The sequence below is a fragment of the Saccopteryx bilineata genome, chromosome 2 (genome assembly GCF_036850765.1).
Source record: "Saccopteryx bilineata isolate mSacBil1 chromosome 2, mSacBil1_pri_phased_curated, whole genome shotgun sequence".
NCBI lineage: Eukaryota > Metazoa > Chordata > Mammalia > Chiroptera > Emballonuridae > Saccopteryx > Saccopteryx bilineata.
The window spans coordinates 76,183,595-76,197,461 of record NC_089491.1 but is presented as its reverse complement, the minus strand read 5'-3'; the positions used below and the strand labels follow the sequence as shown (position 1 = coordinate 76,197,461).

Genomic DNA, 13,867 nt, shown 5'->3' with positions numbered 1-13,867 from the left:
AGCCCTTGATAGAAATACAGGTCTTCAGGGCTCGGATAAGAACCAAGAAGTCCTGGACTAGCCTTTGGGGGAACCATGGTCCATATCCAACCCTGAGTTTTACCAATTAAGACAGAGGCCCTGAGAGCATTGGTTCATTTGTCATACACACAGGGATTCTGAGTAATTTTCACCATGTAGAATACACCCTTCAAAAGAGTGCTATTAAATAACATAAATGTAGCATTCTCCTATATTATTCAGTGGTTCCTCATAAATTGTAAAGTGTACCAATACATTCATGTTCTGATACCACTCTATTATACACTTTTCTCTATCTAACTTCAATATGTCTGTTATGATAAACAGTGTTGAAATGTCAGCAAAGATGATGGTTGCTGGTCCTTTTAGCATTTAGAATTAAGTTTGGGACAGTTCAACTGTTAAATAAAAAAATTCAGGGAAGTTTGAACTAATACCTTTTTTGTCTTGACAAACATCCTTAACAAGCAGATAATCATTTGATAGTCATTTGATTAATCAATATCTTCATAACCAATTCAGTGCTTGAACGTTGCTAGTCATTAACTAAATAAAACACAGGACATGGGGATGCCTTTTCACACTGGTTCCTTTGCTCAAGAAGTGGTACAGTATAACTGATGGGGCACAGGCTTGAGGTCAGTCACTGCCTCTGTTACTTCATCCGTTCACTTGCAATTCCTGCCTCCACTGGCCCGCATCAGATCATGCCTCTGCCTGCGCTCCTGTTTCCTCTTCTGAGAAAAGGAATGATGCTCACAGTACCTGCCTCACAGCGTTTCTGGGAGCTTGAAATGAGCTAATACACATTAAGGTACTTGAAACTATATATGTCATGTAAGAAAAACCAAATAATTATTAGCTGCTATTTCTACTGCTGTTGTCGTTTTTTATTACCTTCTTTCCTTGGCCCCTTTTCCCCTCTGATCTTTACAACACCAAGCATAATCTTAAGGGAGGAAAGAAGTTAAAATGAAGATTGTTCTTTTTTCCCCGTTAACTAATGGAGTGTGGTTGCTTCTTGGTTTAATCTATGTATACCAGATTTAGAGCTCTTGATTTTATGCTTGTTTCTAGAACTTTTAGCTCTTTCTATTGCCACTCCCCATTAAGTGCCCACAAGAGAGTCTACTGAAGACACTAATAATTTTATTGGAGACACCAGTGACCCTGCTGTAGAATTCAATGTATAAATGTGTAAAGATGTTTAAAAAATAAATGTTTGTTATTAATCAGATGGTGGTGATGAATTAAGATTGAAAAACAAAATCTCCTCATTTGATGATGCTGTAAAACCTTCCTAATTCACATCCATAGAGTCTTACTAGATGACACTTTAGAAATCATTTATCCTGCCTGACCAGGCAGTGGCACAGTGGATAGAGCATCAGACTAGGATGCGGAGGATCCAGGTTTGAAACCTCAAGGTTGCCAGCTTAAGTGTGGGCTCATCTGGTTTGAGCAAGGCTCACCAACTTGAGCCCAAGGTCGCTGGCTCGAGCAAGGGGTCATTCGCTCTGCTGTAGCTCCCCCCACCCCATCAGGGCACATATGAGAAAGCAATCAATGAACAACTAAGGTGCCACAATGAAGAATTGATGCTTCTCATCTCTCTCCCTTCCTGTCTGTCTGTCCCTATCTGTCCCTCTTTCTGACTCTCTGTCTCTGTCACACACACAAAAAAATAATTTATCCCAGCAATTTCTAACTTTCTAGATTCTCAAGAGAGTTGCCTAGGAGATTTATAAAAATACCAATTCTTGGGCCTCACAGCAGAGAGGTGATTTTGGTAAGTCCTATCTAAGGCATCTGTATTTTATAAGCTCTTAGGGTAAGTGTGATGCAGTTGTGACTAGCAATCACTGGGCTGGCCTAGTCCCTTCTTCTGAAGAGTCCTGAGAGTTTTCAGAAGCCCTCTTGGGGTTTCCCAGAGGTAGAACATGAAGGGGCTGAACTGGTGGGGCTCTGGGCCTTCATCCCAACTTATTAATAGAACTTTGTTCTGTTTTGTGTTTTCTTTCTATGGTTTGTTTTGCACCCTGGACTACTTCTGAGCAAGATTTTCTTTTAGCAAAAAGTCTGTGGCTCTATTTCCCAAAGTGAGTGATTTGTACCACCAGTGATAGAAAGATGCAAAATAAAACAGGCTGGCCCAGGAAGAAGAGGATCAAGAGAGAGAAGCTACTCCCTTTTAGATTTTTCCATGCCTCGGATTATTGCCAGAAGGAAGTCTCAGGCCTGTGCTAATACGTTCTGAACAGCTTTTCAATATTTACTATTTTCCTTTTTTAACAGAGTACAAGCCTCAGGCTCCAAGTCATTGGGCAACAGTATTTAGCTAGAATTGAAAATATTCTTTCCTTCTATGTGTTTTTGTATTATTTATTGTAATTAAGTTTTCAGTAGTTAAAAGGTTTTCTTTTAAATACATTTATTTAACTAAAAAGGTAAGTTGGTATGAAGCAAAGTTTAAGTAATAAGAGACAGGTAGTACAAGAAAATGGGAAGAATTACGAAGGTGATATTTGAAAGACTCAAGATTAGGCAACAGGTCTATCCGAAGAAAATAAACAAAGGTCAAATGCATGATAGAGTTTAACACTTTCATTTTTATATAGGAAAGATAGTATTGCTTGAATTCCTGCAATGCATCAGGCAGTGTACTAGACCCTTTTTTGTATATCATTTCCTTACACCTCCACCTTGAACGAGGTGGTTTGTTCCCATTTTATAGATGAGAAAACTGAGGGTCCAACAGGCAAAGAAAGTCACCTAGAATAAAATAACTGAGCATCAGAGATGCATCTGGGCTGAGATCTCATTTTGGAGAGTTCTTTCCATCATACTTCATTGTACCAATAATTTGTGGACAATCTGCATTTGTGCGAAGGAACCTCCTCAAAGTGTCGTTCTGATGCTTGGCCAGCAGTTTTACATATTTATAATGGTAGAGCTTAGCATCTGCCCAAGACCCTCATTTTAATCTTGTCATTTTCCTAACCCAATCATGGTCTGCTGTCTTATTTGTCAAGTGGCACTAAACCAAAGCCGAAAAAGCCTGTTTTAATGAAAGTGTGATCATGGTGCTTTTTAAAAATTAAATATATGCAACCAATCTAATCACCTAAATTTATGTTGCTTGCTGTTAAATCTGGCAAGAAATTTGGCTGGGTAGAAGAGATAAATTCTGTGGCAGAGGATTGTCCCCGCTCTCCTTTCAATGTCAGGTATGGCAGCATTAATTAATCGGGGCGAGAGGGTCGTTTAATGATCAGATTTTACTTTCTGCAGAAATATTTTGTGAATCATAAATTTCTCCAGCATTGTTTGGTGCTGCTGGCCTGGAAGAAAGATTTGGCAGCACATGCTAGGACAGATGACACCAAGTGATTAGCAAGCTGACTTCAGCGGCTGGCAGCCTGCGCTGAAAGAACATGCTAATGCCCTCCATTTTGACATGCCGGCTGGACTTTTTTTTTTTTTTTTTTTTTTTTTTTCCCCCTGAGGAACTGGCTCTATTTATGATTCCATTTTTATCCTTTAAATGCCATGACAGATGGCAGCTTCTTCAGCCAACTCTATTGCCAGGAAATGCAGAAAGCTTGAAAGCACCATGGTAATGGTGAAATCAGACCAGGCAGACATCCAGACAAATCTGAGAGTCATTCCCCAAATTTTATTAGAACAATGGTCATCTTGGTTGTGTCTCTTCTCGGGGACATGTAATAAAGGAAATTAAACAGAACAGACCCACAGGAGGAGCTGCTACGTCGCTACCACCAGTGTCTTAACCTTGGGATGGGTGCCACCATAGCAACGGCATTGGTGTTTTAAAACTAGAGAATGTATTTGGAGGGTGTCTTTGGGGGAAGGGAGGGGAGCGCTTGGAAGATCATCTGGTTAACCTTTGCCGACACGGGCAGCGCTGACCTTGTTCCACTTGTTCTGCTAGGCATGTTTTGACTGGGAAGCCAACCATGACGGCTCACCCGGTCTCCCTCTCTCTGATAGTGTTTCTCTGCCTGTGAGTAGTTTGCATTGTTACCTGTGAAAGTGAAGGATGTGTTTGATCCAGTCATGTTTAGAAATTACATCCTTTTCACCACTGGCTTATTAGCTTTTAGGTCAATGCAGACAGCTGCCTCTGTGTCCCAGGCGGGAACACCGGCCTCAGTAAACATATTTCTTTCTCTTCTGTGGTCCCTGCTCTGTGTGTCCTCGTTCCCATCTGTCTGATGTCAGGCTGCTGATTTCCACGTGAGCAGATCCCCATCATTAGGCAGAGAGGAGCCAGAGTCAGACAGCCTGGACCATAGGTGCCCTCGCATAGTGTCACACCCTCACAGATAAATGCAGCCATCCTGAGACTGAGCTTTGGGGACCTGGTCAGGCATTGTCAAAATTCAGTGTCCAGAGAGAAAAGTCAGAATTGACACTCAAAATGGCTGCCTCTGTTGGAGCCCCTGGCAGTGACTGGAGCTCCCACTTATCCTGGCTCCTGAACCCATCTCCCACCTGCTTTCCCCTTCCTTCTCTGTGGATATTTGACATGTTTGAATGGGCCACAATGTCTTTAATTCTACAATTAATACTAATACTAAAATGTATGCCCTTTGGCTTAAATTTGTGTTAAACTATAAATGGCTGGTTTCAAATTCTCCACAAGAGTACATTTTTGTTTTAAAGGCTTTATTGATTTTTACAGAGAGAGGAGAGCGTGGGGAGAGCAAGAAGTATTTAATCTAACTCATAGTTGCTTCACTTCAGTTATTCATCAGTTCTTTGTCATATGTGCCTTGACCAGGCAAGCCCAGGGTTTTGAACTGATGATCTCAGCATTCCAGGTCGAGGATCTATGCACTGCACCACCACAGGCCGGGCCTCAAGACACATTTTGATAAAGGGATCTGGTAGGGAATAGAGAACCACTGTATCTGCGAAAGAGGAGGCATGAAAGGAGGTTCTGGTAGGTTAAGTGGTAAGGTGGAAATTGGAAATGCTTGAGGGAGTGCCTAGCCTCCTCCTTGTTTTACTTCTAGACAGATGCTAGGCTCCAGGGAGGGCATATGAAAAAGTAACAGAAAAGCAACAGAATAAAGGCATCATTCCCTTGAATGATTTCCCTGAGAAATGGATCACGATTTTTATACCTAAAATGCCTATTACTTTGTCTCTGAAACTGTCAAGGTGACTAATAAATAAAAAGTTGAAGAGATATTTTTCTGGGTGCGCTTCTATTTACTTAAAAAAAAATAACCAGCCGTAAAATTACCCTATTTGCTTAGAATATATTTATCAAAGGGTCGGATTTACAAAAGGAGACTGATGGTTTTGTTCTAAGGAATCAAGGTGATTTTGCTCAATCTGCAATTCTAAAGGTAATTCAGTACTCTTATTTAAACTGCAGAATAATGCTGTGGGGGTGGGGGAACAGGTTCTACTCTTTACAAGTAAGGATGTGAAATGTTGCAATTTGTTTAATTTGCTTTATTTCTCTTTAGCATTTTAAACTTTTTGGACATGGATTCCTTTATCTGTGCATCTTATTTTCCTTGAAGGCAGTCTTATCAACTAGATAATTAGAAAGCTCAAAAATCTTAGCCTCGCCTTCACAGCAGAATCAGGGTCAGCCAAACTCATCTCCCTTCACTTTCAGTCCAGCTGCTCTTCCCTATCCTTGGCTGCGGGCGAGCTGGTCCACTCCTGTGCTCAGACAGCCTGGTTCCAAGTTCCCTCACGTTCAAGCGAAGTCACAGCCCTCAAACCTTAAAGGGCAAGACATATTTTGCAAAGAATACAGAACTTAGTCAAATATAAACCCCATTTCTTCTCTAGTTAGAAAAAGAATCTTTAGGGTGGGGGGAGGTAGAAGAGGGTAAAGAGAGGAAAAATGGTGACGGAGGGAGACCTGACTTGGGGTGGTGAACACACAATACAATATACAGATGATGTAATATAGAACTGTATACCTGAAACCTATATAATTTTATTAACCAACGTCACCCCAATAAATTCAAGAAAAGTTTAAAAAATAAATAAAACAAAGCTAACCTAGATAAATTAATAAGAACCTCCAAGGCAAGACTTATATAATTTAATGTTCTATTCAGCTAATATTTTTTTTAGAAATTTTTACATTCATGAAAAGTAAGAGTGTGTCCTCCATGAATATTACTAGCAACAATAATACATGAAAAAAAATAATAACACAAATCCAAAATTATTTTGAGGTACATTTTTGGGGTCTTTGTCGATTTCATTTTGAGAGGAGTGATTTTCTAACTTTTTGGAGTTTATTATTTATTTATTTATTTATTTATTTCCTGAAGCTGGAAACGGGGAGAGACAGTCAGACAGACTCCCGCATGCACCAGACCAGGATCCACCCGGCACGCCCACCAGGGGGCAACGCTCTGCCCACCAGGGGGCGATGCTCTGCCCCTCCAGGGCATAGCTCTGTTGTGACCAGAGCCACTCTAGCGCCTGGGGCAGAGGCCAAGGAGCCATCCCCAGCGCCCGGGCCATCTTTGCTCCAATGGAGCCTCGCTGTGGGAGGGGAAGAGAGAGACAGAGAGGAAGGAGAGGGGGAGGGGTGGAGAAGCAGATGGACGCTTCTTCTGTGTGCCCTGGCCGGGAATCGAACCCGGGACTTCTGCACACCAGGCCGACGCTCTACCACTGAGCCAACCGGCCAGGGCCTAATTTTTTGGAGTTTTAATAGCTCATTTTGTTTGCTTAATTGCATAATATTATCAATTCTCCGTAAAATAAAAATTACACATTAAAGTTTTCTAAAGATTAAGTTAGTTTCACTTTGAGATTGGCAGTGGTGGGTGTTCAATATAATCAATATATTGATTTAGTGGCCAATATAATCAGAAGTGCACTATGGTCACAAATGCGAGATTTTGAGAGAGATTTTGTTCACCTTGAATTTATATTGTTCCATCTTTCTCTATAATTTGCCATGGTGCTCAGACACCACCACTCTTTCTTCATGGATTACTTAACCAGCATCTGTTAATTACTCTGTAGGGTCAGAAGGTGTGGGGTCCATAGACCTGAACTCCAGACTCAGCTCTGTTTCCTACCTGCCTTATGATCTCGATCACATATCTGAAACTTTCTGCTATAATTTTCTCTCTTTTTTTAAAGCAGGGAAGTAATTCTTGTTTATGCTAACTTCCACATACCTTGTAAGGGGCACATGTAGAAGTATAGGGAAAAGTAAGGGAATAGAGCATTACATGATATCTTGGAGTTGGATGGCACCTAGCAAGAATTTGGTCCATCTTTTACTTTGCAAAAGAGTGAAAATGAGGCCCAGAAAGGAGAGTTGAGTTGGGCTTGATTATGTGGCTGAGTAATGTGACCTGTCCTTAGGAAATATACCACAGATATACAAATACAGTGAATCAGCCAAATTCAGCCTTCTTAACACTTGATTGAATTGTCCTCCAATGATCAAACTTAAATGTTTAGCTTGTTTAATTCCTGAAAAGAAAATACAATTGCAAAAGTATAAATGTATAAAATGAGTATTCTCTTCAAACTGATGCAATGGGTCTAATTGAATGGGAAGTTCCTGTTTGAGGCAAGGAACTACACAGAGCCCTGTTGAGTCTGAGAAATATCCCTGGCAGCTGTTTTCTGCTCCACCTCAAGTCTATAATCAATGTTAGTGAGAAAATACTTTTGGGTATGGAGTGGGCAATTTGTGCATTACCTAGTAACTCATTTAACAGAATGGGTCCTTCTGAAAACCCTTGATTTTTCATTAGAGTCCCAACACGACATATACTTTAGTAAAGGTGTGTGTTATTATCATTTCATTTCAGTAGATGGTGACACAAGAAATCCATGCTGAAGGCTGCCTTGCCTCTCTTTGCCAGATTCATTGTCAGCAATGGACTGCAGACCAAGCATGGGGTGTTTGAGATCATACTGGAGACTGTGGACAGAGCCCTACCAGTGTTGACTAGGAACAAGGGGTTGAGACTGGCCGAAGGGGCCGCAGGCCTGCTGTCCCCTGACCTCCTGCAGCTGACTGACCCTGACACTCCAGTGGAAAACCTCACCTTTCTTTTGGCTCAGCTCCCACAACATGGCCAGCTCTACCTGCAGGGGACAGTGCTGCTTCAACACAACTTCACTCAGCAGGATGTAGACAGCAGAATTGTGGTCTACAGGCACTCAGGAGGGGACTCCTGGATTGACCGCTTTAGTTTTGTGGCCACAGATATGACAAACCAAGGCTTTGTTGTGGATGGGAGAGTGTGGCAAGAACCTGTTTCCTTCGCCATCCAGGCAAGTATGAAAAATAAGTTTTGTTGTTGTTGTTGTTTTTGCCACAGGTGTGCAGAAAACAACTTTAAGGAAAAATATTTCCTCCTTTTCTTCCTTCTTCTATTCAAATATGTATTGTGGTTTATAGCATGCCTGGCACCAAGCATATTAATATGAACAAAATGGATGTGGTCCCTGTGTGCAGATAATGACTGACCTTAAGAGTCAGTGGTAGGTAATACAGAAAGGCACAAAAAACACACCTAAGTTGGAACTTCTGCTTTGTCACTTATTAGCTGTGTGACCCTGAGAGCATTCTTTAGGTCTTTTGAGTCTCTTTTTCTTTCTTTGAAAAAATATATCTTATAGCATTGTGTTGAGAATTAAATAAGATTAGATATTTAAAGCACCAGCATATTGCCTGAGATGTATTAAATTTTCAATATCTTAGAACTACCGTTATACTGTTTATGCTATTATGATGATGCTTACTTGTCCATCTTAATGGTTTTCACCTAAACACAGGAAAACTTACAAAGAAGCATCAGTAGCACATGTGTAATGAGGATGAGAATGATATTTGCAGCAGCTGCAATTGTTTTGAATGATTAGTGTAAGTGAGGCCCACTTTACATATCTCCATTCTCATAAAAATCCTCTGAGGTGTGTTTTATTTCCATTTTCTAGATGGTCAGAAGTTTAGAAGTTAAATAATTTGTTGAAATATACATAAAACCCACAAATCTTTCTGATCCCAAATTTGGTATACTTTCTATGATACTGTACTGCCACATTTGTGTTGACTATGATGTCGATTCTAGGAGGGCATAATGTGTTTTTCTTTTTTTAGTCAAAACACATCAAGTATGTCTGGCTCTCAAAGGCTTGAATCTGCTCTTTTTGGATGTAGTTCACCCTGTTCTACACCCTTCCATCAACAGCAAAAAAGATATATGTGTCTCTTACTCAGGATACCTCCTGATCATGCAAAATAATGATAATTTCCTCTTGCTCTTTCATCTCTGTACTAGTCAGGGTTCTCCAGAGACACAGAACCAATAGGATGCATATATATATATATATATATATATATATATATATATACACACACACACACACACACACACACACACACACACACACATATATATATATATATAGAGAGAGAGAGAGAGAGAGAGATTCAGTAGTTTCAGGAGTTGGCTCATACAGTTGGAGGTCCAAAATTTGGAGGGCAGGCCAGCAAGATGGAAATTCCAGCAAGAGCTGATGGTGCAGTCTTGAGTCCAAAGGCAGTCCTGGAGGTAGAATTTCTCCTTCTTTAAGGGACTTCAGTCTTTTCTGTTAAGGCCTTGAGCTGATTGGATGAGGCCCACCTACATTCTTAGAGGGTAATTTGCCTTATTCAAAGTCTACTGCTGTAAATGTAATCATACCAAAAAAAAAAAATACCTTTACAGCAACATCTAGACTAGTGTTTGACTAAATAACTGGGCATCAAAGCTCAGCTATGTTGGCATATAAAACAAACTATCACCATCTCTTTCTAAGATGGATCTGAGTAGTGGAGAGTTGTGATAACACAGAATGGGTGCTGGAGGAGTCTTTGGCACTCAGGAGCTCCAGAAAATGCAATGAAATTATGATGTACTGGAAGAAGAGAGAGGTTTTGATATCATTGATACAGTATATAAGAAATACTTTGTGGCCATTGAACTCAAAACAGCTTGGTACTGGCATAAGAATAGGCATATAGATCAATGGAACAGAATAGGGAACCGAGAAAAAGACCCACACCTTTATGGACAATTGATATTTGACAAAGGGGGTAAGAGCATACAATGGAGTAAAGACAGTCTCTTTAACAAATGGTGTTGGGAAAATTGGACAGGTACTTGCAAAAAATGAAATGAGATCACTAACTTACACCTTTCACAAAAATAAACTCAAAATGGATAAAAGACTTACTTAACTGTAAGTCGTGAAACCATAATCATCTTGGAAGAAAACATAGGCAGTAAGCTCTCTGACATCTCTTGTAGCAATGTATTTACTGATTTATCTCCATGGGCAAGTGAAATAAAGGGCAGGATGAACAAATGGGACTATATCAAACTAAAAAGCTTTTGCACAGCTAAAAGAATATGAACAAAATAAAAAGACAAATCACACAATGGGAGAATATATTTGACAGTACGTCTGATAAAGGGGTTAATAACCAAAATTTATAAAGAGCTTGTAAAACTCAACACCAGGAAGGTAAACAATGCCATCAAAAAATGGGCAAAAGAAATGAATAGACACTTCTCTAAAGAGGACAGACAGATGGCCAATCGGCATATGAAAAAATGTTCAACATCACTAATCATTAGAGAAATGCAAATTAAAACCACAATGAAATACCACCTCATACTTGTCAGAATGGTGCTCATTAACAAAACAACACAGAATAAGTGCTGGAGAGGATGTAGAGAAAAGGGAACCCTCCTGCACTGCTGGTGGGAATGCAGACTGGTCAGCTACTGTGGAAAACAGTATGGAGATTCCTCAAAAATCAAACTGCCTTTTGAGCCAGCTATCCCAGTTTTAGGAATATATCCTAGGAATACCAAATCATTGATTCAAAAGAAGATATGCACCCCCATGTTTATGGCAGCATTGTTTACAATAGCCAAGATCTGGAAACAGCCCAAGTGTCCGCCAGTGGATGAGTGGATTGAAAAGCAGTAGTACCTATACACAATGGAATACTACACGGCCATGAAGAAGGAATCTTACCTTTTGCAACAACATGGATGGACCTGGTAACTATTAAGTGAAATAAGCCAGGCAGAGAAAGAAAAATATTATATGACCTCATTGTTTGAGGAATCTGATGAACAATGTGAACTGAGGGACAGAATAGAGGTAGAGGTGGGATCAAAGGGACCAGAGGGACAGTGTTCAGAGAGAAAGGGTTGAGAGGATGGGATCAGAGAAAGGGAAAGAGATTAGTAAAATTATCATATATATACATAACAGCGTTATAGAGAGCAGAACAGCAAATCCTGGAGGGAAGGGGGGAAGGCGTTGGGGGAAAGGGGCAAGGAGGATGTCGAGGGGAACACGGAGGTTGGGAGGGAGATATATTTGGTGGGACACTTGAAACTATATACACACAATAAATTAAAATCAATAAAAAATACTTTGTGCATAGTAAAATTATAGTGTTTTATTTCTTACTCTGTTTTTATTGTTGTATTTTTATTATTTCATCTCATTCTTCAGTCTATTAAAATCTTTTTATTGACTGCTGATGCCTCACTCTAGGTAGAGAAATATCCTGAACACTACAACTAGAAATCATTTTCTGGATCTATTGGCAGCAAATTTGTAGTAGTTATCAATTTTGCATGCATGCATAGATGTTTCTTCCTGCACTCCAGAGCACAGAGGAAAAAGAGGATAGAGTTTGAAGAAAGTACTAGAACTTAGATGAGGTCTCTCCCAACACCAATGGACTTTCACAAAGTATCTCATCATGATTATTGTGAGATACTGATCTCTTGGAAGTTTCAGAATTTACTGATAGGAAAATGTTGGATATATGTTATAAAGATTATTTTTCATCAAAGTATAAGGCTTTCATTGCCCTCCTCGCTCCCCCCCCCAAAATTATTATGTGTAAAAACCTCACAAAGAAAGCCTTAAATTTTCTCTCATAAGTCCTCCGAATTCCTTGGTCTCTCTGAGCAGAGAGGTCAAGCAGTTTAGGGAGTGACTAACCATCTGCCCCTAGCAGTGCAGGGCAAGTGACCTACTCAGTCTCTTATTTTCAAGAACTTTTTCTGGCAAGACAATACAATGTCATCCACTACTGAGTGATGAACTGGTCCAATTAAGTGTCTTAAGTATGGGTGTACTACTCACAGTTTCAATATCAGAAACCGAGGGCAAAGCTATTGGATTTAAGCGCAAAATTTAAAGGTATTTTACTAACGCGAGCAGGTTCTAATCTGACATTGAATTTGTAGGAAATCATGTTTGTCTGACCAAGATACTGTAATCTTGCTGCAAGGATTTCTGTTATCTTCCTTAAAAAGGGACAGAGCTGGAAGTGAGACAGACAGGACCAGCAACACAGCTTTCTGTGGTTTGGGTATGTCTGAGATTTTCAGTAAATTCAATACAAGTAATCATAAGAAGATATAACCTTCTTCTTTTAATCCAGTTACAGGTTAATGTAAGTGTTCTTAGTACATGGAAGATAGGCTAGGCCAAGGTTGTTTTTTTTTTGTTTTTGTTTTTTATTTTATTTTTTTGTATTTCTCTGAAGCTGGAAACGGGTAGAGACAGTCAGACAGACTCCCGCATGCGCCCGACCGGGATCCACCCGGCACGCCCACCAGGGGCGACTGCTCTGCCCACCAGGGGGCGATGCTCTGCCCCTCGGGGGCATGGCTCTGCTGTGACCAGAGCCACTCTAGCGCCTGGGGCAGAGGCCAAGGAACCATCCCCAGCGCCCGGGCCATCCTCGCTCCAATGGAGCCTTGGCTGTGGGAGGGGAAGAGAGAGACAGAGAGGAAGGGGGGGGGTGGAGAAGCAAATGGGCACCTCGCCTGTGTGCCTTGGCTGGGAATCGAACCCGGGTCCCCCGCACGCCAGGCCGACGCTCTACCGCTGGGCCAACCGGCCAGGGCCTTTGTTTTTGTTTTTAAAGACTATTTATTCATTTTAGAGAGAAGAGAGAGAGGGGAGTGGGGGAAGAGCAGGAAGCATCAACTCCTACTTGGGCCTTGACCAAGCAGGCCCAGGGTTTTGAACCAACGACCTCAACATTCCAGGTTGATGCTTTAGCCACTGCACCACCACAGGCCAGGCCTCCTTCTTCTTTATAAATGAATCATTGTTGCATTAAGTCACTACGTTTTGAAGTCATTTCTTACACAGCAATAGATAACTGATACATCCCTCCCCCATGAGCTCCTTATCTTTTCCCCATCCTCCCTAAATCCTAGCCACTTTTCAGGGATTATTATTCCCTTCATAAAATCCTCTGAATATTCCAGGCCAAGGACATTCTCTATCTTGGTGAAGAACCTTCTAATACATGACTCCTTAAAACAGTAATTATATGCCTTGTTTTATATTTTTAAATGTCTTTATATGTATCGATCATATCTTGCTTTATGACCTAGTGTGAATATAGACTTCAAAAAACAAAACAAAACAATGTCTTCTGCTCCAATATTTTAAAATGCTTCTGGTATACTGAAGCAGAAGCCTGCTTTTGAAGAATCTAGAATTTTAATAAGACTAGGATACATTCTAGTACAAGGAGGATCAAAGATACTACAGGGAACCCTATAACCAGAGTTTAGATATTAACATTTAAAAATGTCACAGCAGGTGTCCATTTCTCTTGTAATGCCTTTGTTTTCCAGGAAAACATAACATTTATATTTTAAAAATGCATCTACACTCAACTATTTATCAGTTAAAATTTTTTTTTCTTGGCATGAAGTATTTTTATTTTTTCTCTCCTGACATTGATCAAGCGTCCCACTGGCCCCCATAGCTA

General features: G+C 40.4%; 1 protein-coding gene across 2 annotated transcripts in view; it reads left to right on the top strand.

Moving 5' to 3' along the window:
- FREM1 (FRAS1 related extracellular matrix 1) overlaps positions 1-13,867 on the top strand; it is a 175,258-nt gene that overhangs the window by 118,777 nt on the left and 42,614 nt on the right. The window contains exon 25 of one of the 2 annotated variants that reach the window (XM_066257282.1): positions 7,914-8,328. In XM_066257282.1, coding sequence (XP_066113379.1) covers positions 7,914-8,328 — 415 coding nt within the window. Of the gene's footprint in view, positions 1-7,862; positions 8,329-13,867 lie in introns of those variants that run through there. The other variant, XM_066257278.1, reaches the window with a different exon arrangement.